The sequence below is a fragment of the Emys orbicularis genome, chromosome 2, assembly GCF_028017835.1.
Source record: "Emys orbicularis isolate rEmyOrb1 chromosome 2, rEmyOrb1.hap1, whole genome shotgun sequence".
NCBI classification, from domain to species: Eukaryota; Metazoa; Chordata; order Testudines; family Emydidae; genus Emys; species Emys orbicularis.
In genome coordinates, this window is record NC_088684.1 from 124,152,193 (window position 1) to 124,175,560 (window position 23,368).

Sequence of the window (23,368 nt, forward strand, 5' to 3'; positions counted from 1 at the left end):
ATCACTCATCCGTCTCTGAACTGCTCTACGGGCAAGATGACTTTCATTAAAAGAGGAATCAAATACAAAAGCAGCAGCCTGTGTACATGAAAGTTACTTACCAGTAAAACTGCACAGTCACACGGTTATTGGGAGTTGCACCAATAGAACAATGGAAACCACTAAAACCAGTGCCCTTTCTTGCCAGACTTTATTCCACATGCTTGGTATCAAAAGGATAGAAGAGAGAGGCAATAGAGGAGATCTGTTCCCCAATTCAGCAGAAAAGCATCTGAAGTGACTAACATCTTCATCTGGCCTAGAACAGAACCTCGGTCATTGGTATCGTGTCTTGTTATAACTATCAGACAGATGTGTTCCCACCAGAAAAATATCCATTTTGCAATTGACTTTCAGGGATCACACTGGTACCACAGATTCTGGCTGAATTAGTCTACCAGGATGTTGATCATCCCTATTAGGTATTGTAATATCATTACAGCTATCCTGTGCCTCACTACTTTCAGAAACCCACTGCCTCTTTGCAGAGTCATCTGGTGTGGATCCCTCCCTATTTGTTAGTCACAGTATTTTACCATTATGGTGCTGGCCAATCATTTGTACCACATTGTGCAGCCAGTCTGGATTAGGGTCATACATACTTCAACTAAATCCATACCTGCTGGATTCTTAATGGCTAAATCTCTAGGCTTAGCTCTGCACCTGGAAGCAGACATGAACAGAAGTCTGGCTAGGCTTCTTAGCACTTGAGAGGTTACTAGAAAGCTGAGGAAGGTGTCTTAAGCGTGGTCAGCAGTCAATTTATCGTGTCTAGATTAGACACGATAAATCGACCCCCACTGGATCGAGCACTGTGCGTCAATCTCGTGGGTAATGTAGACAAGCCCTTCGAACCCTTCAAAGCTCTCACAGATCTAGAAGTCTCCCAAATGGAAAAAATGTGTATAACATTCAAAAAAAAGTCTGGAATTGTATGCTGAGCAAGAAGGGTTTTCCAATATGAACTTAAATCTTATTCCCCTTTTAGAGTAGCGAAGCTCCAAACACTGATAATTCATATTCACTGGGGTCCATCAAGATGCTCTTTGTATAAAGTTACATGTGGCACAGTTTTAGTTAACAGGGTAATAGTGACACCAGAAGCTATTCGAGCCAAGCTCTCGTTAACGCTCTGAATCATTTGGAGAGGTAAAGAAAGATTCCCTAGGGTAGGCACAACCCAAGAATAGCCACTGAGGAATGGATGCAAGACCACAGTAGCTAGGATGATAGTACTGTTTTAACCCATTTTACAGGACAATGGACATACAGCACAAATATCTGCTAGTTTACTCACATTTTGTGAGTTCCTCAGGGAAGGGGGCTGCATTTGTCTCTACAACACCAAGTAGAAAATCGTAAGAAGTTTGGTATTCTTGGCTTTGCACCAGTAATTAAATTATTTTCCTAGAGCAGTACTAACATGTTTGTTAGCATCCATGTAGACCATGTAGCCATGTCCAGTGTTAGCTCCAAGCTCCACTGGGAGCATAAAGAAAGCCAGCCTTACAGTTTTATGATAGCTCAATTAGAACCAAAAGGGTAGGAAGGGTTGTCTCCCATCTCAAACTACCATCTCCTGCCAACCAAGGAATCTTATCCTTTGGTTCTTATCAAGAACCCTATCTTCTAGTCCTGCTTGGGCAGAAGGATGGTCAACATACTTTGGAAAGGAATCTATCACCATACAATATACATTCCTTTAAATAGAATGGCTAACATGCATTAGTGTTCATTCAATCAGTGCTTTCCTGAAAGCCAAAAGTCTGGCAATATTCTCAAGCTTCTGTCATTGAAGCTCAAGAGCCAAAATCATCATCTAGTAGTGCCCTATCCCATGAAATTGTAGTGTGATGTACAGTACTCTGCTTGTAGGTTGCTTACACTTGAATACATACTTTTAGTAGGAACTCCTGCAGCTCCTGATGTGTTTTTGTTACACATGTGACGGAAAGATCAGACCAGGTTACCTGATAGGAAGGGAGAGAAGAAGAAAAGGAAAGTTACATCATGTTTCTTTCCTTGCATTATACTATTTAAATATGTTTAGTACATCTACAGCACTGTCCATTTCAAGATGGTATACAAATACCCACTGCAAGTAAGTATTAATATCCATTTTGGCAAAATATAGATAGTAAGGGCCACACTTTCAAAAGGAGACTACTAACTTTGGATATCCTCTAAAATAGTGGTTCTCAACCAGGGGTCCGGGGCCCCCTGGGGGGCTGCAAACAGGTTTCAGGGAGTCCTCTGAAGCAGGGCCAGTGTTAGACTCACTGGTGCCCAGGGCAGAAAGTCGAAGCCCCACCGCATCAGGCTGAAGGCCAGGGCCCTGAGTTCCGTGACCTGGGGCTGAAGCCAAAGCCTGAGCAACTTAGCTTTGCGGGGCCATGTGGCATGGGGGCCCCATGCAATTGCCCTTCTTACTACCCCCTAATGCTGGCCCTCCTTTTTATATGCAGAAAACCAGTTGCTGTGGCACAGGTGGGCCATGGAGTTTTTACAGCATGTTGGGGGGGGCCTCGGAAAGAAAAAGGTTGAGATCCCCGGGTCTAAAAGACAACTCAGACATTATTTCTGGAGGAACAAGCACCAACAAATCAATCATCTCCAGAGTGTGTGAGTGATGGGGAAGCGGGGGGGGGAGGGGAGAGAAATCAAACTGGACACACAAGATTAGCACACACTTGAAAATTTGGGCCTAAATCACGCATCTGAGGCTATACAACTAAATTACTAGAAGAAGCAGCATTAGTGCTCAGTAATTACTGGCTCCCAGTACCAGACACGAGCCCAGTAAACCACACAGTTTCTTTAGAAAAGAGGATTCCAAGTGAGGCATACAAAGTTTAGTTCCACCACTCCTAGTTGGGTAAGTCAAAACCTCTGTTCAGTTACTCTAACTGTAAAATGATATACTTAGCTATCTCATAAAGTTACGGAGTTAATGTTTAAAAAGTCGTACAAGAGATGGATGTAGGATGCAATAAGTATTGCAAACATTTGCATCAAAAGTGTTATGAAGTTAGAGTAGACTCCATATTCTGGTACGTGTTTATACATTATATCAGTGCTTCTCCCGGCTTTGCTGCACTAGCCCAATACGTGAACAGCAAAATAAAGCCTCCATATAATTTACTCTTCACTTAAAAAGTAATTATTTCCCCCTCCTCTGCTAAGTGGCTCAGTTTTCTAGCTTCAGACCTAACTTCAGAAGATCCTATATACCAGGAAGTGGAGCTGATTGCTCAAAATAAGAGGGTATTTAGCAGTAGCTGAGTGGATCTAACCACTACCATTTTCAATCCAGATCCTGGAGAGCCTTGTAAGCTGTTATGATTGTGGAGGATGACAGTTTCTAGAACCTCATATTTATTGAAGGGTAGAGAAGAACTTACAAGGCTCAAACCCTCAACCCTCAAGTGGTTTGGAGCAAAAGGAAAAAGTTGAATAGAGGAGATCTAGTTGTTTGGGTTCCCAGATGTGCTGGAGAAGGAGCTATTCTCCACCCTAAGAGTACAACGGGAGTGGAGCTGGAAAAACTCACTTAAATGCTTTCCAGCAAGTCTCTGCTCCCTTCCTACTTCATGTGGGATTTCAAGACTGCTATCACGACAATCTGCAGACTGGCTCTCTGAAACACCTTTGAGTTATTCATGTTTATGTCACTAATTAAATGATTATGTGATGGCTGGAGATGGTTGTCTAAAGGGTATGTCTATGCTGCAGATGGGAGCATGCCTCCAACTGTTAACTTTGCTCAAGCTAGTGTGTTAAAAGTAGCAGTGGGTGCAGGGGTCTGTAACGTGTCTGTACATGGACACAAGTCTCTGCGGTAAAAATGTTGAGGTACGGAGTAATTTTTTAAAAAACTGAATGACGTCCATCACTAAGTACAGTAATTTTGTCAAATGTCCGTCGCACAACATGGTGGAGCCGACTGCTGGTGTGGATATTGTGGCACGGGCAGTGGTTTGGTCTAGCTATCCGAGCTCAGATCCAGAGGGGTAGACAGAGTTGGACTCTGGTGGCTAGCTCAAGCAGCTGCCCATGCCGCAACGTCCAACCTACTATTTTTAGCATGCTAACTCAAGTAGAGCAAGCACAAGTCTGTCTACTGGGCAGGGAGGCTTGCTCCCAGCTGAAATATAGACATAACCCAAGTTTCTGGTTGTTCTCAGAGAGCCACTTTGACACAGTTAAGATTGCTTCAATGACAACAGCCTGTGCATCTGCAGTGTGTTCTACATTTTGTAGACTAAATTCTAAATTAACATGTTCTACAACATTGTGTTTTTTTTGGGGGGGTGGGGGGAGACCACAGAAAACCATAAGTGAGATTTTTTTTAAACTTTAGCTCCAAACTTAAAAGTTTTTGCCTGGGAACACTGTTACATTTTCATGTCTACTTGTCAGTGGCCCATAAGATTAGATGCTGAAATACCCGCTTTTATATAGCACTTTATTAGCAGATCTCAAAATGCTTTGCAAAAGATTAGTATCATCACATTTTACAGATGGGGAAAGGAATCAAACCCAGGCCTTCTGAGTCCCAATCCAGTGCCTTATGTACTTTGCCACATTACATAGCATTGACTAGGAACAAACTGTAAGTTGTCCTCATTTAGTCAAAGTAGCACCAGTTTACAGAATTCACGGATGCACAGTATTAATAGTCTAACTTAATGCACTTCAGTATAGAAAGCTACTTTTCTGAACTAGTAGCAAAGCACTACTCACTTCTGTAATCCACTCCCAATCCCTGGTAACCATCAGATCAGTGTCTCTGGATATTCTCATGCTTGTGAGATGCACCAGGTAGACCTTCCAGAAAGCAGTGCTTGTCAGGGCCACCCTTTTGTACTACCAAACATTCAGAATATAGTTCTAAAAGGGCCACATGGCCTTGAATGCCTTTCTGACTTCCATACTACTGGCAGCTGCAGAGGCAAGAACCTCAGGACACCTATTTGGTATTTTTACTAAGTAATTAAACAGTTTTAGTATTAATTCTAAAACAGAGTACTAGTAAAATATTTATCACAAGCATGCAGCTCTTCAAGTCTGGGTTAGACCCAAAAAGGCCAAGATTTTCAGGCATATCATCACTCTGGAGTAACACACACACACACACACACACACACACACAACGTTTAGAAGAGGCCTAACTGGTGCTCAGTATGTTGTGTCTTCACACCTCAGGCCTGGCAGTACAGGCAGCATTTGCGCCATACCTTAATGAAGGAGGCAAAGAGCACGTGTCTTAAAGTGGTGTCTACTATTCTAAAAGAACTAGTGGGGAGAGAAATCTCACTAACACTAGTACTTTAAAAACAATTTTTATATCCCTAAGCCGTGTTAACTTCCTATTAAAAAGATGTACTTTTAAAAGCCAGCTGTTATTTGCTTACTTTGAAGGTGTACTCCAAATGTTTATCAGCCCTTTTTCTTGGTACTCCTTTCAGTGTTATCTTCTCAATGTGTACAGCTGAAAGAAAAAAACAACAATTTGTTGCACAATATTAGAGATATGGGCATAAAACCTTACACAGCCAATCCAGTAATTACTGTCAGTGAAGAGAAAGCCTTAAAATAACATTGTAAATTAAATCATGCATTTATAGCAAAAGGTTTCAGTGCAGCCAACTGAAAACAGTCAACTCCTGTGCCTTGCAGTCCCAATTTGCAGGAGTCAAGAAATAGGGTCCACTACACAGAAGGCCAGAGTTTGTAAGTGAAAGTGAGAATACTGATAGACATATGACAGCATGAACAAATCAATGAACAGAAAAAGGGGGAGGGGGAGATGATGGTGAGACTACTGGAAGAGAGAAGTACTATATTCATATTGGCAGTTTTTGAACTTGTTCATATGCAGAATGAATTACTGAAAAAGACCTCAAGAGACTGAGAATAATAGTCCCAGCACCCAGACCATTCAGACAGACCCAGTAACAGGCCAGGGCAGTTTCACTACATTGCATTGGAGAGGGTGGGCTACAGGCTCTATACACCCCCTGAACCCTCGACATGGTCTCCCACACCTGGAAAAAAGGGGGCACCCCTTGCTGATACTTGTTAAGGAGATGTGGTGTTGTAGTCTTCAAATACTACTCAAAACCTCAGTGTTTTTCAGGATGTAACTTGTAAGAAAGATCCTATATGAAAGCTGTTATGAAGTTGAGAGGCTCCTCTTATCTGGTTTCTCTAAGGCCTGGTCTATGCTACAATTAGGTTGACGTAAGGCAGTTTACATCGACCTAATTATGTCAGTGTACACACTACAGCCTCATCCAGCCGATGTAGCGTGCCCTACTACACCGACATAACTACAGGTCTGTCGCATCTTACACGCATTTAACAGGCGCGATTTCAGCTTTACGCGGTCGGCAAAAAAACAAAAACCAACAACAATTTTAATACTGTACCTGTAGTGCGGGTGATTCCGCCCGCCATTGAACTCAATGTATTTTGACTATACGTGGTTTTCGCTTTACGCGCTAACCGCGGAACGGAACCCCCGCGTAAGGTGAGAGACAGACCTGTACTCCACCTCCATGTGAGGCATAGCGCTTATGTCAGTGTAGTTAGGGAGACAGTGTATGTGTAGACCAGGGGTAGGCAACCTATGGCACACGTGCCAAAGGCGGCATGCGAGCTGATTTTCAGTGGCACTCACACTGCCCAGGTCCTGGCCACCGGTCCGGGAGGGAGGCCTCTGCATTTTAATTTAATTTTAAGTGAAGCTTCTTAAACATTTTAAAAATGTTGTATGTAAAAAAAACAAAACAACAATAGTTTAGTTATATATTACAGACTTATAGAAAGAGAACTTCTAAAAACGTTAAAATGTATTACTGGCATGCAAAACTTTAAAACCAAGTGAATAAATGAAGCCTTGGCACACCACTTCTGAAAGGTTGCCGACCCCTGGTGTAGACACTGCGTTATCCAACAGCGGATGTCTTGTCAATTTCACAGCTCTATTCTGGGAGGTGAGAAGCCCAGGCGGCAACTGGGTTCCCAGCATGAAGCAGTGCAGAGCTGAGAGCTCCCACACTGCCTCTCCTCAGTTGGTGGAAGCGCTTCTAGTGAGGATGCACACCACTGACAAAAAAGGAGGGTAGTGGAGACATCAGTAATTACTGCCCTGGCTATAAGTCGACCTAACAAAAGTGATGTAGCTGTAGCGTGACATGCCCCAAGAACGCATCAATATAAAGAATTCATTTCCTTACAACCGTGGGCTGATCTTGACAGACCTCATACGTTAAGTAAGGTCACAACATTAGCATTTGTATCAGCGACCTTGAAGAAGGAAAGACATGGATCTTTTGTACATCATGCAAAAGCAATTTTGTCTGCAGGAGATTCTCTCCTTATCGTTCTGTTCACTTTATTTATTTATTTATTAATTAAGTAGCAAGCTTGTTATTTCATCACTGAAAAATTAAGGTTGAAATTGTTAAAATGTGAGGTAATTCAGAGATAAGGAAACTTAATTAACCTCTTAATTAAACTTGCATATATTCATTAGAATAGAGTTATTCATTCTTGCCAAATCAGCTGCAATATTATCACCATATATAACTTGTACAGCTTCTGCTCATACTGCATTTAAACTTAAAAGTTTCAGTAGGTTAGACATCAATTTGTAAATGCCAGTTCCAGACTGAAACAGCTAAATTAGTAACTGAATCATGGATAAACTGGAACAAGCAACACCACAAACCTGAAATCCTATAATCCCACAACTCCTGAAATACTTAGTTTCCAAACCATAAACAGAGTATCCTTTATAGTTAGGAATTTTAAATGTCACTTCCCAGTTTGTGGGTTTTTTTTTTTTAAATTGTGAGAGCAACTTGCTTTCAAAGTAACAAAAAGAGGAAAAAAGTGACCCTACCCACCAATACATAGACATTTAAGTTAGCCCCAAAAATTAAACAAAAAAGTTTCAAAAGTTAAGTCTGCTACACCTGTCACTTTAACCTTAAGAACTTAAAGATAACAGAACAGTTAACCTTGCAAAATCTTCAACTATCTATGTTAACAAATGCATTGTTTTTTAATTATAAAAAAACATGCACTGCATAATACCTTGAGTCTGGCCCATGGGAGGTTCCTTAAGAGATATTGTTAAATGGGAAATACCAATTAATGTTTGCATACAGACAGAAGAATTCTTGGTTTACATTCTTACAATCATTTGATAATGATGTACATGTAGTTATGACATTTCACCATACGTTTATTTAATAGGGAAAGTGTATGCTGAATAGTATTTGAGGCTGATCCTAACTATGTGTGCATATTTATGATGGTTTCTTTTTCAAGATTAATACTACTTTATTTTAGGCTATTTAAGACTTGTGTTGAAATATTTATAATATTTGAGGAATAACTATTACGCATTTATTATGTAGGCAGTGTAAGATGTGTAATGTCCTTTACTAGTCATTTTCTTGTTTTTCAATGCTCTAGACCAGGGGTAGGCAACCTATGGCATGCGTGCCAAAGGCGGCACACGAGCTGATTCTCAGTGGCACTCACACTGCCCGGGTCCTGGCCACCGGTCTGGGGGGCTCTGCATTTTAATTTAATTTTAAATGAAGCTTCTTAAACTTTTTAAAAGTTTATTTACTTTACATACAACAATAGTTTAGTTATATATTATAGACTTATAGAAAGAGACCTTCTAAAAACGTTAAAATGTATTACTGGCACGCAAAACCTTAAATTAAGAGTGAATAAATGAAGACTCGGCACCCCACTTCTGAAAGGTTGCTAACCCCTGCTCTAGATTGTTAGTGCTCTGATTGATGACATTGTAGTTACCTCTCAGCAGCCTCGAAGTGTTTCTGAAATAAAGACTTAGTTTTGTAATTTCCTATGTTGCTTTTTTATTTATGTTTTTAAACAGACTTTTCTTCCAGAGTCAGTGTTTTTAAGAGTTTAAGTAAGTGGATGGATTGGTCGTCTGGTTAAATTAAGTAACACTGGCTAAGATAATAATGGCTCATATATAGCTCAGACTCTTTCTGTACACAATACATATTCACGCTGAATGTCAACTTAGTATGCACACATGCATACTACAGCTTACCATCATTCTAAACATTGTTTTAACACTTAGCTAAAATCAAATTACGTACCAGAACCAAGTCTAGAAGCTAAAATCTCTTGTTTTCCCAGTCAATTTCTAACCACTTACAGTGGTTAGCACAATGGTGCTTCAAACTCAAGACGGGACTTCTGAGATGTTTTTGTAATACGAAGATAGTTATGCCTCCGTTCTTTCCTCCAAACTCAACTTCCCTACAGTCTAATTACCCCATCTCTCAGTGTTGCTTTGCCTTTTGAGTTATACATATAGGAACACAAATATATTTTACAGCTGGCTTGAAAACGGAGTTTTGAAGTCATTTATATGAGAAGAACTGGGGTTTACTGGATAAGATATAGGATTGCCACAAGTTTCCAAGTTACCTGAACTCTACTTAGCGATCCCACCTGGAAGATGCACTACACACTCCTGGGTGAATTCTGCACCACTGCCTGGAGCAGCCGGTGAAGACATAAATCAGCGTGGGGGGTGGGAGAGGGCTGGTTGTCGTGGGGAAGACATCAATTAATGCCAGGGGGTAGGACTGGGCAGGCATGCAATTGAATGAACAAGAGAGACACTGTCCTGGCTCACTACTGCGGCACGCCTGGCATGGAAGGGCAGGGCTTTGGGGGTGTTTGGAGGTAGGCATGAGCCAGGCTCTGTCCTCTCAGGCAGAATATAACGTAGCAGCCTGCCTACTTAGTTGGTCCCACTATTAGTGAATTGTTCCCATTCTTGGTGAGTTCCCCCAGGAGCATAAAACGTGTAAAAGTTTTAAGGCTCCTTTACATTGCCAGAGAGGTGTAAAGGAGCCTTATTGTAAAAGACAGTATGACCATATAAATGCTTATAGTGCTTCAGTGATTAGAACTGGTCTAATTTTTTGGACTGAAAAATTTTCCGATCAAAATGTGCTCTATGAACTTTCTACTACTAACCTTTCTGGAAATGGTCAGTAGCCGATATAAATTGTGAGTTTGACTCCCCAGGCCTCACTTGCTCTCCAGTTGCCTATAACGTAATACTGAGCATATGGCTGCATATATTTGTTGACTAATAAACTAGAAATAAAGGGTCAAACCTAGCTACATTACTATTAGACAAAGGGGGTTTGGATATTTCCTCCAATGCCCTACAATCATTCCCCATCCATTCTATTGTGGTTTAAATAAATTACCAAAATAATTGCAACTGGCAGGATTATATTGCATTGACAAAATATGGAGAATTTTAAAATACTGTGCATAGAATTTAGTTTTTGTTACAGAATTACCCCCGAGTATCTATATACATACTCCCTAAGCAAAGAGGGCGTTTTTAATGCAATAGAGTAATAGTTTGTCTTGTTTTCAATGATGGTGGTCAAGTGCGACTCATTTTCTTCAGTATTTCACTACTACACTTTTAAAACTCCAAACTGAAGTTTGAAGCACTTCTAGACTGGTACGTAGTAAAGAAAAGAAGACTCGTTCCCATTTATGTATTTTGTTAAGATAAAAACATTCCAAATAAAACCCTCATGTAATCGCCACACCTAATTATAACCCTGAGCAGGAGGAGAAAACCAAGTAAGAGAGGATAGAGCAATGGAGAAAGGAACAGCAATAGGTAGGAGAATGGACATTAAGAGGAAAGAGAGCTTCACTGGCACTGGCACTAACAGTCAGGTAAGCAATACTGGCAGTAGAATGACTGTACCCAATTGGGTGAGAAATCTGGGCGAAGTCAAGCAGAAACAAGTATGATGTTTGTACGCCAATACAAGGAGCCTGGAGAGCAAAAAAGAGGAACCAGAACTACTGGTGCAGGAAGTGAAACCAAGTATCATAGGGATAACAAACATGGTGGAATAGTAGTCATGACTAGAGTATATGTGCTGTTCAGGAAAGATAGAAATAAATACAAAGGTGAAGGAGTAGCATTGTATATTAATGATGAGGTAGACTGTAAAGAAATTAGAAATGATGGAATGGATAACAGTCTGTTTGGGTCAAAATCACTTTGGGGAAGAAAGCTACCGGAGGTTCCACTAGGATAGTACTTGGGTATAATAGACTCATAGGATCCGATTTGTATATAGAGACCTCTAACATTTTTAATGAAATAAACAGTACTGAGAATTGTGTGATTATGGAATATTAACTTCCCAGATATAGATTGGAGGACAAGTGCTACTAATAATAGTAGGGCCCAGATTTTCCTGGATGTGATAGCTGACAGATTTCTTCAAATAGTTTCTGAACCAACAAGGGGGAATGCCATTTTAGATTTGGTATTGGTGAGTAATGAGGACCTCACGGAAGAACTGGTTGTAGGGGACAACCTTGGTTCAAGTGAGCTCATTCAGTTTAAACCAGATGGAAAGAAACAAAAATAGATCAGCAACTAGGGTCCTTGATTTAAAAAGGGCAAACTTAAAAGGAATTAGTTAGGGAAGCGGACTGGACTAAAGAACTCAAGGATCCAAATGTGGAGGCGGCTTAGAATTACTGAAGCCTGCATCCCAAGCAAGGGGAAAATAATTCATAGGGAAAGGTTCCAGACCAAGCATCTTTAACAGGTTATTTTTACCAAAGCAGACAGCCTACAAGGAATGGAAGATGGGATGGATCAGTAGGGAAAGGTACCTATTGGAGATCAGAAAGTGAAAAATGCCAAAAGCCAAGTAGCGTTGGACCTTGCAAAGGAAATTAAAAACAGCAATAGGTTCTATAGCCATACAAAGAAGAAAACAATCAAAGAAGCAGTGGGGCCGCTAAGCGCTGAGGATGGGGTGGAGATTAAAAATCATGTAGGAATGGCCCAACATCTAAAACAAATACTTTGCCTCAGTTTTTAATAAGGGTAATGAAGAGCTTAGGGGTAGTGGTAGGGTGGCTACTGAACAAGAATATGGAAGTAGAAATTACCACATTTTAGGTGGAAGTCAAAACAAACAACTTAATGGGACCTATATGGGGGGGGGGGGTACGCGCAGGAGCGGCGCACGGATAATTTCTATCCAAGAATATTAAAGGAACTGGAACATGAAATTGCAAGACCAATAGCAAGGATTTTTAAGAAATCTGTGTGAGAGAGAGAGAGAGAGAGAGAGAGAGAGAGAGAGAGAGAGAGAGAGTTACCCCCATGACTGGAGAATTGCTAATATAGTTCCTATTTTTAAGTGGGGGGGGGGGGGGGGGGAGAAGAAAAAGAGAGAGAAGAGGAGTGATCCGGAATACTACAGAACTGTTAGTTTGACCTTAATTATATGCAAGGTCTTGAAACAAATTTTGAAAGAGAAAGTAGAAGGGCTGTCAAACAATTAAAAAAATTAATCGCGATTAATCACAAGATTAAAAAATAGTCATGATTAATAGCCGATTTAATCGCACTGTTAAACAATAGAATACCATTTATTTCAATCTTTTTGGATGTCTTCTACATTTTCAAATATACTGATTTCAATTACAACAGAATACAAAGTGTACAGTGCTTGCTTTATATTATTTTTGATTACAAGTATTTTGACTGTAAAAAAGATAAACAAAAGAAATCGTATTTTTCAATTCACCTAATTCAAGTACTGTAGTGCAATCTCTTTATCCCGAAAGTGCAACTTAAATGTAGATTTTTTTTTAAACACAACTGCACTCATACATAAAACAACGTAAAACTTATTTACTTTGCAATGCCAGCTACAAAAGTGCCATGTGAATGCCTGTTCTCACTTTCAGGTGACATTGTAAATAAGAAGCAGGCAGCATTATCTCCCACAAATGTAAACAAAATTGTTTGTCTTAGCTGAATAAGTAGGAGAGTGAGTGGACTTGTAGGCTCTAAAAAGTTTTACAGTTTGTTTTTGAGTGCAGACAATAATAATAATAAAAATCTACATTTGTAAGTTATACAAGGCACTAGTGAGACCAGATCTGGAATACTGTGTGCAATTCTGGTCTCCCATGTTTAAGGAAAAATGAATTCAAACTGGAACAGATGCAGAACAGGGCCACAAGGATGATCGAAATAATGGAAAACCTACCTTACGAGAGGGGACTCCAAGAGCTTGACTTATTTAGCCAGGTTCCTCCTGCAAGGGCTGAAGCCCTTAGACCCACCACCCCACTGAGCAGAAGCCACTGGACCCACCACCGGGCAGAAGCCCCAAGCTCCACCCGAGTCTGATAGGTGGAGAATGGGGGGGTGGGGTGAGGCTAAGCTCTGTGAGCTGCACTTTACCTTTAAAAGAGCAGCATGCGGCTCGTGAACCACAGTTTGGCCACCCCCATATTAAATGATCGTGATGGTCCCTTCTGACCTTAAAGTCTATGAGTCTTAGGTAAGAAGAGTGAACCAAGCAAGTAACACCAATTCACTACTTCACAGTATCGACATCTTAATTCACAAAATGTTTTGCATCACTATAGCAACCAATACTGTGGATAAAGTCAGTTCATGTTAAGTTTATTTTCCTCCTCCCAATAAATCATCTCTGCTTCAGGGGGAAGCTTATTTCTTGACACACCTGCAATTAATCTCTATCCATTCTGATATTAGCAGTAAGAAACTAACTAGAATTATACAATCCTGTCATTCTGCTCATACCAGATTGGAGAGTGCTGTGTAGGTGGTCCAGAAGCAGCTGCACTTAGGGAGCAGTCAATTCCTCAGTTGAGTGAGGAGTAAGACATAGGAGTCCCATAACACTAGGTTAAATTTAACCTGCAAAGAATATCAAAAACTTCTAAACAGAATTTTATTTACATACCTTCCCGCTGAGGTCTATGAGAGGCCATCGAAAGTCCATCATGAGGTGGTGTGGTGTGATCCAAACTGTTCTCATTACTTGGCATGCAGTCATTATGGGAAAAGTCATTCTATATGGGGAAAGAAAAAATAGAGGGGAAGTTCCTTCAAACAATGTATATTCTCAAAAAACAAAAACCCCACCACCTGAAATTATGCAGGCCAAATTTTGTCAATCTGAGAGGTTGCTGTTAACAGAAAAACACAACCAAGTAAGCAAGCAATTTATTTTTTCCTACAGGTGCACAGTACATGCTATTGACAAAGACTAAGACTTTAAGAAGTGACTAGTGATAGTGTACCTTAATTTTCCAGGTGCTCAACACGAGACATTTTCAAAGGAACTTTTTGTTTTTTAAATAAAGTGCTGTCCGCATAGCCTCTGAAAGTCAGATTCCTTTAAAGTGTCTCAAGTTAGGCACTGAAGATCACTAGTCTTTCTTAAAAAACTTTGGCAAATGTAATAGTTACTATAAGTGATAGATTACTTAAATCTGCTGCTATGGTTAATGCTAATTTGTTCACTTAATTCTGAACATACTCAAATACAAGTGTATGAACACCCCCACATACTACTTTGCTATGATTCTGCTACTAATATATATATTAGTGTGTGTATATATAATATAATAATAATAATAATTAATGGAGATATCCCATCTCCTAGAACTGGAAGGGACCTTGAAAGGTCATCGAGTCCAGCCCCCTGCCTTCACTAGCAGGACCAAGTACTGATTTTGCCCCAGATCCCCAAGTGGCCCCCTCAAGGATTGAACTCACAACCCTGGGTTTAGCAGGCCAATGCTCAAACCACTGAGCTATCCCTCCCCCCAAATACATATACATATACACATACACATATACATATATACACACACACACACACACACACACACACACACAGAGCTCAGTTGCCCAAGTCATCCTAAAACTAGGAGAAGCACCTGTATGCCTCCGGTAACACAGTAACTAGGGCAAGTTAACTGAACAAAGGGACTATCAAATGTCAAGTATGGCATCTGGAAAGACTGTGCAGTGAGTTTGAGATTGGCCATTTCACTGTAGCATAGCAGTTTAAGCATCTGTTGTCATGCACAACACAAGTCAATATATACACGTTTTGTCTTTTCAATTTGTTCTTGGATAAAAGAAGTTTACTGGAATAGAAATACTTCAGAAAAGCTCTGGAAGGGCCATTCTCATGAATTTTGTTTTAAAAAGTGTTCTTAACTGTACTTGTGCTCCTGGTGGAAGCAACATGTTGACCCCATCATGGTAAGCTTTTTACAAAATCCTGAGATAGCTTTCTTATATTTTGAAATATTGGAAGTGAGGTACCTGGGAATTCAACTCCAGAATACATTTTAAGGGAACCAAAGATGCATTGTGTTAAAGCCCAACATGCTGAACTGTTATTAACATTCAGAGTTGCACTCCAATTGCCATTCACACAGGAAAGTCAGACGAGTGAGTGATCAGCTGTAAGTAGCTTTGAAATGCTGATTATTCACAAGATATTTTTCCCCTACCCCCAAGCCTGGATGCTGCTACCTCTGCACCTTTATCCCTGCAGATTGAATTCCTGCTAAATAGAATTACTTTCCATCTCCAGTTCTGATTTTACACATATCCCCAAAGCCACATGTTTTCAAATGCATAGGATACAGATCACACTCAAAGTCTGTTTGACTGTGGCTTTCTTTACAGTTGTCAAAATAAAGACCTCCTAAGGTATGTTACTACCACTTCAGATAAGCAGAGAGCAAAGAGTGAAGATCAAATATGGAGATTTGAATGTACTACAGGCCAGGGAAAATAGGTGTGTAGAATCATATGAAATGTTTCCTTCAGCCTTCACCTTTGGTCAGAGGCAGACAATGAAATCTCCCACTACAAATTTCAGAGTTTTATATGCATTATGTATACAAAGAGCAAGATGCTCACCTCTGCCATGGCCTCTTTATGCAGGCAGAAAGGACCACAGTGGTATAAAGGAGTATTAAAAACGCTAGATTCATCCAGAAGAGGATTTGCCCAAAACACAAAGTGGTCTTGTGAGGACCCATTCACGCATATTGCAACAGGAGACATGTCAGGGGTAGGGCAAAAGCAAGGTTCCATGCAGTGCCACAGCCCACAAGAAGACAGGGACAAGCTGCTGTAACTTAGACAGGCCCCCCATGGCTGTCAGTAATGTCAAGGGCTGCTAAGCAGTCCAGAAACAGAAAAGCACAAAGGAGGCTTAAAGCCACCATAGGCATCCCTCCTCCTGTCTTGCACAGAATCTAAGAGGCCCAGAAACTCAGTGTTTTTTTTAAACCAATGCACCGTTGTTGCATTTGGACTGTTTTTGGTGGGCTTCATTAGGCTTTGAGGAACATCTCAGTTTTCAAACTTATGACTTCCCTATTAATAGGAAAAAAATTGTGTCTTCTGAACATTAAAATGCTTTGAACAGATGCTTAATCATTCAGCTGCAATCCTTAGCCCATTCCTCTGATAAACACCCATTTCAGCTTGCTGAGGTTTATAAAAAATTCTGAACACAATATGAGTATTTGAACTAATTGGCATTTTAACAGCTTTACTATTTGCAATTTTTCTACAATTAGAAGCATTTTGAGACAGACCTCTTCCCTACTCCAGTACAATGGAGGTGGTTTGTCAAATATGCCATGACATCATTGGATACGATGGACAGCCATACATAACACCAGATCTAATTTTTGATGGAGGTCAAGCTACTTCAACTACAAGCAGAAAGAGGTAATGTGCTATAATTTGAATTCCTGGTCTCATTATTCTATCAGATCAGAGAACTGTTAGCCTCCAGACACTAAACTATCAAGTTTTTGTTCACTTTACAGAAGCCCACAAAAGCAAGTTATACTATGGATAGGGCCCTACCAAATTTAGTCCATTTTGATCAATTTCACAGCTAGAGGGTTTTTTAATTAGTCAATTTCATGTTTTCAGCTGTTTACATCTGAAATTTCACAGTGTTGTAACTGTGGGGGTCCCAACCCAAAAAGTACCTGGAAAGTGGGTCTGATCTCCTCCCACCCACCCCCCAGCTGCCATGTCCTGTCCCTCCCCATCCCAGCAGGGACTCACAGTTAAGAGCAGGGGAATATCTGACCCACCTCCACAAATCTCCTGCAGCTGTAGGAACCTCCGGGGCTGGAGCTTCCTACAGCGGTGGGGAGGCAGGCACTCCGAGGTGGGTCTGATCCCCCCCGAGAGCGAGAGCGGCTGTGCAGAGGAAGGACAAATCCTCTCCCTCCCTAGCCCAACTGGGACTTGCAGCTAGGAGCCCCCTCACTGGGGTGCTCCCAGCAGCCCGGGGGAGATCAGATTTCACAGGGAAGGGCTTATTTCATAGTCCTTCACAGCTGTGAATTTGGTAGGGCAAGAACTATGGATGCAGTTGAACAGGCTATTTGAACTATTTTTAGCATGTGTTTTGGCAGAAGTGAAAGTGCCTTCTTACTGTGATCAAACCAAAGTCCTGGACCCAACTTTCAAAAGATCAATGCAGCTGCCTGAAAAATTACTAACTAGGCCCTGTTTAAGCTATAGTCAAATGCCTCGCCAGACACAAAAAAGTAGATACAAAAGTTAGCTCTACCTCATGCAGCAGAATGCCTCTATATTAACATTTTGGAAGAGCTGTCTAATATGTTGTTTCTTATAATAAAATAGTCTCCCATTACTTTAAAACCATGAGCTTTAGTGAAAAAAAATCTATAGCACAATTCATTTTAGAAAGCCGGACTTTCTGCATTTAACAGCGTTTTCTAAAATTGACCTAAAAAAATGAAAGCAGGAACTGGCTTTCTGTTTACATGTCAGACCAAAGATATTCACATATTAAAATTTGTGACAAAATATACTACAACATACTCCCTTAATACAGTCTAACCTGAGGCATACTTAAGGCCTAAATCTGACAGTTTGCTCTCTTCCTCTTAAAGTATAGCTATTTGAAGAATTAGCTTGTATTGTTTTGATTTTTAATGCTTTAACATCTCTTGAATAGAAAAGAGATGTGGAGCTGAAAGCTTGTTTAAAAAACAATTTCTCAATTCACCGCAGCATAGGAAAGAGGATGGGAGTTAAAGATTGGGGAAAGGTAACACAGGAGATAGGGAACTCATAGGTGGTCACCACCACAGCTCTTAGCTTATCCTTTACAAGCTCCAGTCTCTGCTGATAGCATAAAAGGACTTAAGACCCTGTATACAACTAGGGGCATACTACAGGAAAACCAGACCCTAAAGGAGAGGAGATACTCATGTCAGGGTAGAGGTACTGTCCAATTATGCCCTCATTGAAAACACCTGGTCTCTATCTGAGCCAGTATGAAAGAAACTGAGGCCATGTCTACACTTACCGGGGATCAATGCAGCAGGGGTCAATTTAGCAGGTATAGTGAAGACCTGCTAAATCAACTGCAGAGTGTGCTCTCTGGTCGATTCCAGTACTCCACCGGAACAAGAAAATTAAGGTAAATCAACGGGAGAGCATCTCCCGTAGACGCAGTGTGATGTAGACACTGCAGTAAGTCGACCTAAGCTGTGTTGACTTCAGCTACATTATTCACATAGCTGGAACAGCGTGACTTAGGTCGACTTACTGCAGTAGTGTAGACAAGGCTGTGACGGGTTAGATCATAGAACCCCCCCCTTGGGAGCTGCCACCTAATGTGCCAAGACTACCTCTGCTCCTGTTTTCCCTGCCAGCTCAGGACTCCAGCACCCTGTCTTACTGAGCCAGACACTCCCGTCTGCTCCAACAAAGACCCAGGGTCTGAATTACTTGCCCCAAAGCTGCAGGTTTACCTGAAAACAGCTCACAGAAGTGTGCTTGTCTTTAGCACTCGGATACCCAACTCCCAATGGGGTCTAAACCCAAATAAATCCGTTTTACCCTGTATAAAGCTTATGCAGGATAAACTCATAAATTGTTCGCTCTCTATAACACTGATAGAGAGATATGCACAGTTGTTTGCTCCCCCAGGTATTAATACATACTCTGAATTAATAAGTAAAAAGTGATTTTATTAAATACAGAAAGTAGGATTTAAGTGGTTCCAAGTAGTAACAGACAGAACAAAGTAAGTCACCAAGCAAAATAAAATAAAATGCGCAAATCTATGTCTAATCAAACTGAATACAGATAATAAAGCATCTCTGAGGGTGAGATTAAGTTTTTTCCTCAGACTGGACACCTTCCAGACCTGGGCACAATTCTTTCCCCTGGTACAGCTCTTGTTCCAGCTCAAGTGGTAGCTAGGGGATTCTTCATGATGGCTCCTCTCTCCCCTTTGTTCTGTTCCACCCCTTTATATATCTTTTGCATAAGGCAGGAACCTTTTGTCCCTCTGGGTTTCCACCCCCCCACTGGAAAAGCACCAGGTTAAAGATGGATTCCAGTTCAGGTAACATGATCACGTCACTGCAAGACTTCATTACCCACTTGCCAGCACACACATATGCAGGAAGACTCACAGGTAAAACACAGCCATCTGCAGACAATGGTCCTGGTTAATGGGAGTCATCAAGATTCCAAACCACAATTAATGGCTCACACTTTGCATAATTACAATAGGCTCTCAGAGTTATATTTCATATTTCTAGTTTTAGATACAAGAGTGGTACATTTATACAAATAGGATGATCACACTCAGTAGATAAGCTTTGTAATGATACCTTACAAGAGACCTTTTGCATGAAGCATATCCCAGTTACATTATATTCACCAATTATCATATTTTTATAAAACCATATAGACTGCACAACGTCACAAAGGCCTTAGTGTATCTGACAATGGTTTAATTATGGGAACTCCATAGCTGCAAGGGTCTGAGATATGGCCAGTCTACCACTGCTCTATGAAACCTTTTCTGCTGTCCATCAGTGGAGCCCCATACGGTCTACAAGAACTTTTTTTAAACACAAGTACTCGTATTAGCTTACCAGTGTTTTGGAAGTAATACAAATTTTGTGGAGGGGAAAGGCTACATTGCTCTCATTAGTCTAGCTACACTAGTCACTTACCCAATCTCTTTGTATTCCATTTTCATTCCTTACCCCTTGTTGAAACAGAGCAACTCAAGCCAGACTACTCAACTTCTTTACTATCTACTTGGTTTTTTATCACCATACACTCAACACTACTCTAGTTAAAGCGATTTACTAAGATGTAGTCTGTTTCCCGACAGGTACCACATCCAATTTAGTACTGACTTACCCCCCCGCCTACCATTAGCTCCTTTGTAGAGCCTGAGGACTATTATCCAGAAGCAGTGCTCTTTTCCAGAAGCACATGGGTCAGGGTCACCGTGAAAGAGCGATGGTGTTTTGCACTCCAGTATGTAAGAAACTGGATCAGGCAAAAAAAATACTAGTTTGCCTGAAATGTAAAGTCAATAGACTACACAAAAACATTAAAAAAAATAAGAGTGTCCGTAGCACCCGGACCTTTCTAGTCTTCCAATTTAAACCAGCTTCAGAAGATATACAAGTGATAAGTACCTAAGTAGGTGCGTCTGGCAGTATACATCAACTGTATGTGCAGCATGGTGGCAACTGGGTTGTTTATTTTTTACTCTCTCAAAACAAAAACCCCTTAGATTCTAAGACAATTAAGCACCAGTATCTTGCTTTCTTATAAGTCACTGAAGATTAGCCACAGAAACAGTGTTGTGTTTTGCCGTAACTTGTTAAGCAAAATAATCTGTAAATAGAAACCATTCATTCGTTTACAAGTTGACTTACAGGAATTTTCTGAAAGTGGTTCCTTAAGCCAGCTAATCATAGCACCTATCAGAGTTCTATTTAACTAAACAATCTTAGTTCTAGTACTTTCATTAATCAATCCTGATTAAATATTTGGGAATCTAGACTAAGCCCTGCTTACTATTTATGCTAGCTAGAATTATTTCAGATCACGTCAAGGTGCTGAAATGGTTGGTTTAGGTCCTGAAAAAACATTGTCTAAGAGGAATAGGTCAATATTTGCTAAAATTAATTTGATTCATTTTAATGGCCAATTCACAGCCAAGATTAGTTGAAAGTTCCATTAAATAAACCCAATGTTGTGTAACTCAATTTGATGTACGATAGCGATAGCAACAGGTGTTTTTGTAGAATGGTATGTAAAGTATGGAGTTTGTGGTCTATATCGTAAAAATAGATGAATGCAAGATTTTTTGCATACACATTCAGAGTTGAGATTCCACACAACACTAACTGAATTTTTGACAAGCTATTTTTTGCAATTAAAACATTCAAATAATCCATTATTTGCAGCTTCTTAAATGAATGCGTATAAAGTAATTTTTAGTAGCTGAAGAAAACATTCATTTTTGACTATGAATTACAGCACCTTGAAAACCCAATCAACCTGTTGTACTAAATGATGTATACATAAAATACAGTCCTTGCCCCAGAGAGCTTACAGTCTAAACAGGCAAGAAAAAGGAAGTATTATTTCCCTTTTGCAGGTAAGGAACCATGGCAGAGATTAAATTATTTGCCCCATGTCACAGAACCTGTTGCAGAGCCTGGCCTGAACTCAGATTTCTCAAGTCCCCCTCCGTGCTTCAACCATAAATCCAGCCTGTGTGTTATTTATCCTCAAGTTTGTTCAACAGCCTCAATACCCTGTGAATCCAGGGAGAAGCAGTTTCAACTGCTCCAACTCTCTGGGTCTCCAAAGCAGCACGTCAGGAAAGAGAATGATTAAAGGAATAGCTGCCCTGTACCTCTTTTCTCATGGAGACACACCATACCTACCTCTTCATCAAACTATAGCTCGAGGTTGTCAATAGACGGACCACAGGCCAAATCCCGACCACCAGATGCTTTTGAAAAGGACCTCAAAAATCTTTGTATTTACTTATTGTTTTGGGGTCCCCCCCCCCCTTTTCCTCTAGAGTCTGGACGTTGACTATACCTTGACCAAGAAATTTGGATCTTTACAAAAAAATAATTGTATCCCTGCTATAGCTACAGGCACGAACTGCAAAGAATCAAAATCAGAGCAAATTCAGATTGGTTCTTTTCCAGACTTTCAAGTTCACAGACTAGGCCTGTGGAATTCAAATGCCATAAGGCAGACAATATTAAGCTTGAATCCTCAGACAGCAAATGCATTGCAAGCAATTCCAAAACTAACTGCCATGCTTACTAGCTTTAAAAGAGGCTGCTCTCAACAAGAACAAGTTTTCAGACAAAGTTTGTAAAATACAATAAGCCAACAAAATGAAAACCTCAACTTTGTAAGGTCTCAGTTGGAAGGAGACCAAAATGCAAGAGAGTTAAACAGGTTTTCTGAGGAAGTAGGAGGAAAAGGGATCAAAATTGAGCTTAATAAAAGCTGATTATAACCTTAACTATGAAATTACTACTGTACCCATCTTGTATGTTTATGCTTGCAGTGTTACAGGTTGGCCCACATTATGTGCATTTATATTTAGTGAACTGCTCTGCCTTTTAATGAAACTTACATATAAATTCTTTCCTCAATGGTCTGCAGTAGGTTTCATTTTTTCTTTTTTTTAAAGAGAGATGGGGAGTGTTATGTAAAGCCTCCGCTCAAATGCGATTGTAAGATCGGTAACTTGTATCATTAAGTTCTGCAACCTTTTTGCAGACTTTGTAACTTCAGTTATTGTTAGCATAGCCTTTTAAGTTTTGTAATCTTTGCAAGCTCTGTAACCTTTTCAAGTTACCACTTGTATGAACTTCCAAGGTTTGTAATATCCCATCCCTCAGAGAGAGTGTGAACGATGGAGTGTATGTGGGACTGGGCGGAGAGGAGCTGCAAGGAGAAAAGAGCCAGGTATGTGATATAATCTGCCCTGAGAAGGCAATAACGAAGTGCTGTAAAGAGAAGAAGAACGTGGTATGCATGAAATGAACTGGACTGGGAATGCTTCTCGGTGATGGACACAGAAGGAAAACTCAGTGTACGTGACAGGAGCTGCCCAGTTCCAGAAAAAGGAAGCAGCCATGCAGACAAGCAGCCGCTGCTCCTTGACCTGCTCAGCAGCCTGGATTCGTGACGGCAGGCGGACACACCAGATTTACCACGCTTCGGCTTCTTGGTCTCCATGCTGTCTCCGGTAACTCTCCACCTGTGTAAGTGTGTGGGTGCATGAGGGTATGAATGCGGTGAATGTGTGCGTGTATGAATAAGCTCCATCTCTTTTCTATCAGACCCAACAGCGGCATCGTAATAAAACTAATACAAGGGTGACCCTGGGTTGGTTTTTAGGGGCACAGAGGTAACAGGGAGGGAAACTAAAGAAATTAGATTAAGTGAAATTGCATGCCCGCATCAAAGTATCAGGCTAAATGACCAATTATAGAAGAAATATGCTGTTATGACAGACAGTTGCCAATCAATAGCTTATTTCAGAACAAG

At 40.6% G+C, this 23,368-nt stretch overlaps 1 protein-coding gene across 1 annotated transcript in view; it reads right to left on the minus strand.

Moving 5' to 3' along the window:
• ZCCHC2 (zinc finger CCHC-type containing 2) overlaps positions 1 to 23,368 on the minus strand; it is an 81,649-nt gene that overhangs the window by 51,408 nt on the left and 6,873 nt on the right. Inside the window, exons 2-4 of the mRNA XM_065398615.1 lie at positions 13,899 to 14,007; positions 5,454 to 5,530; positions 1,938 to 2,009 (exon numbers count right to left, since the gene is read on the minus strand). Coding sequence (XP_065254687.1) covers positions 1,938 to 2,009; positions 5,454 to 5,530; positions 13,899 to 14,007 — 258 coding nt within the window. The remainder of the gene's footprint in view (positions 1 to 1,937; positions 2,010 to 5,453; positions 5,531 to 13,898; positions 14,008 to 23,368) is intronic.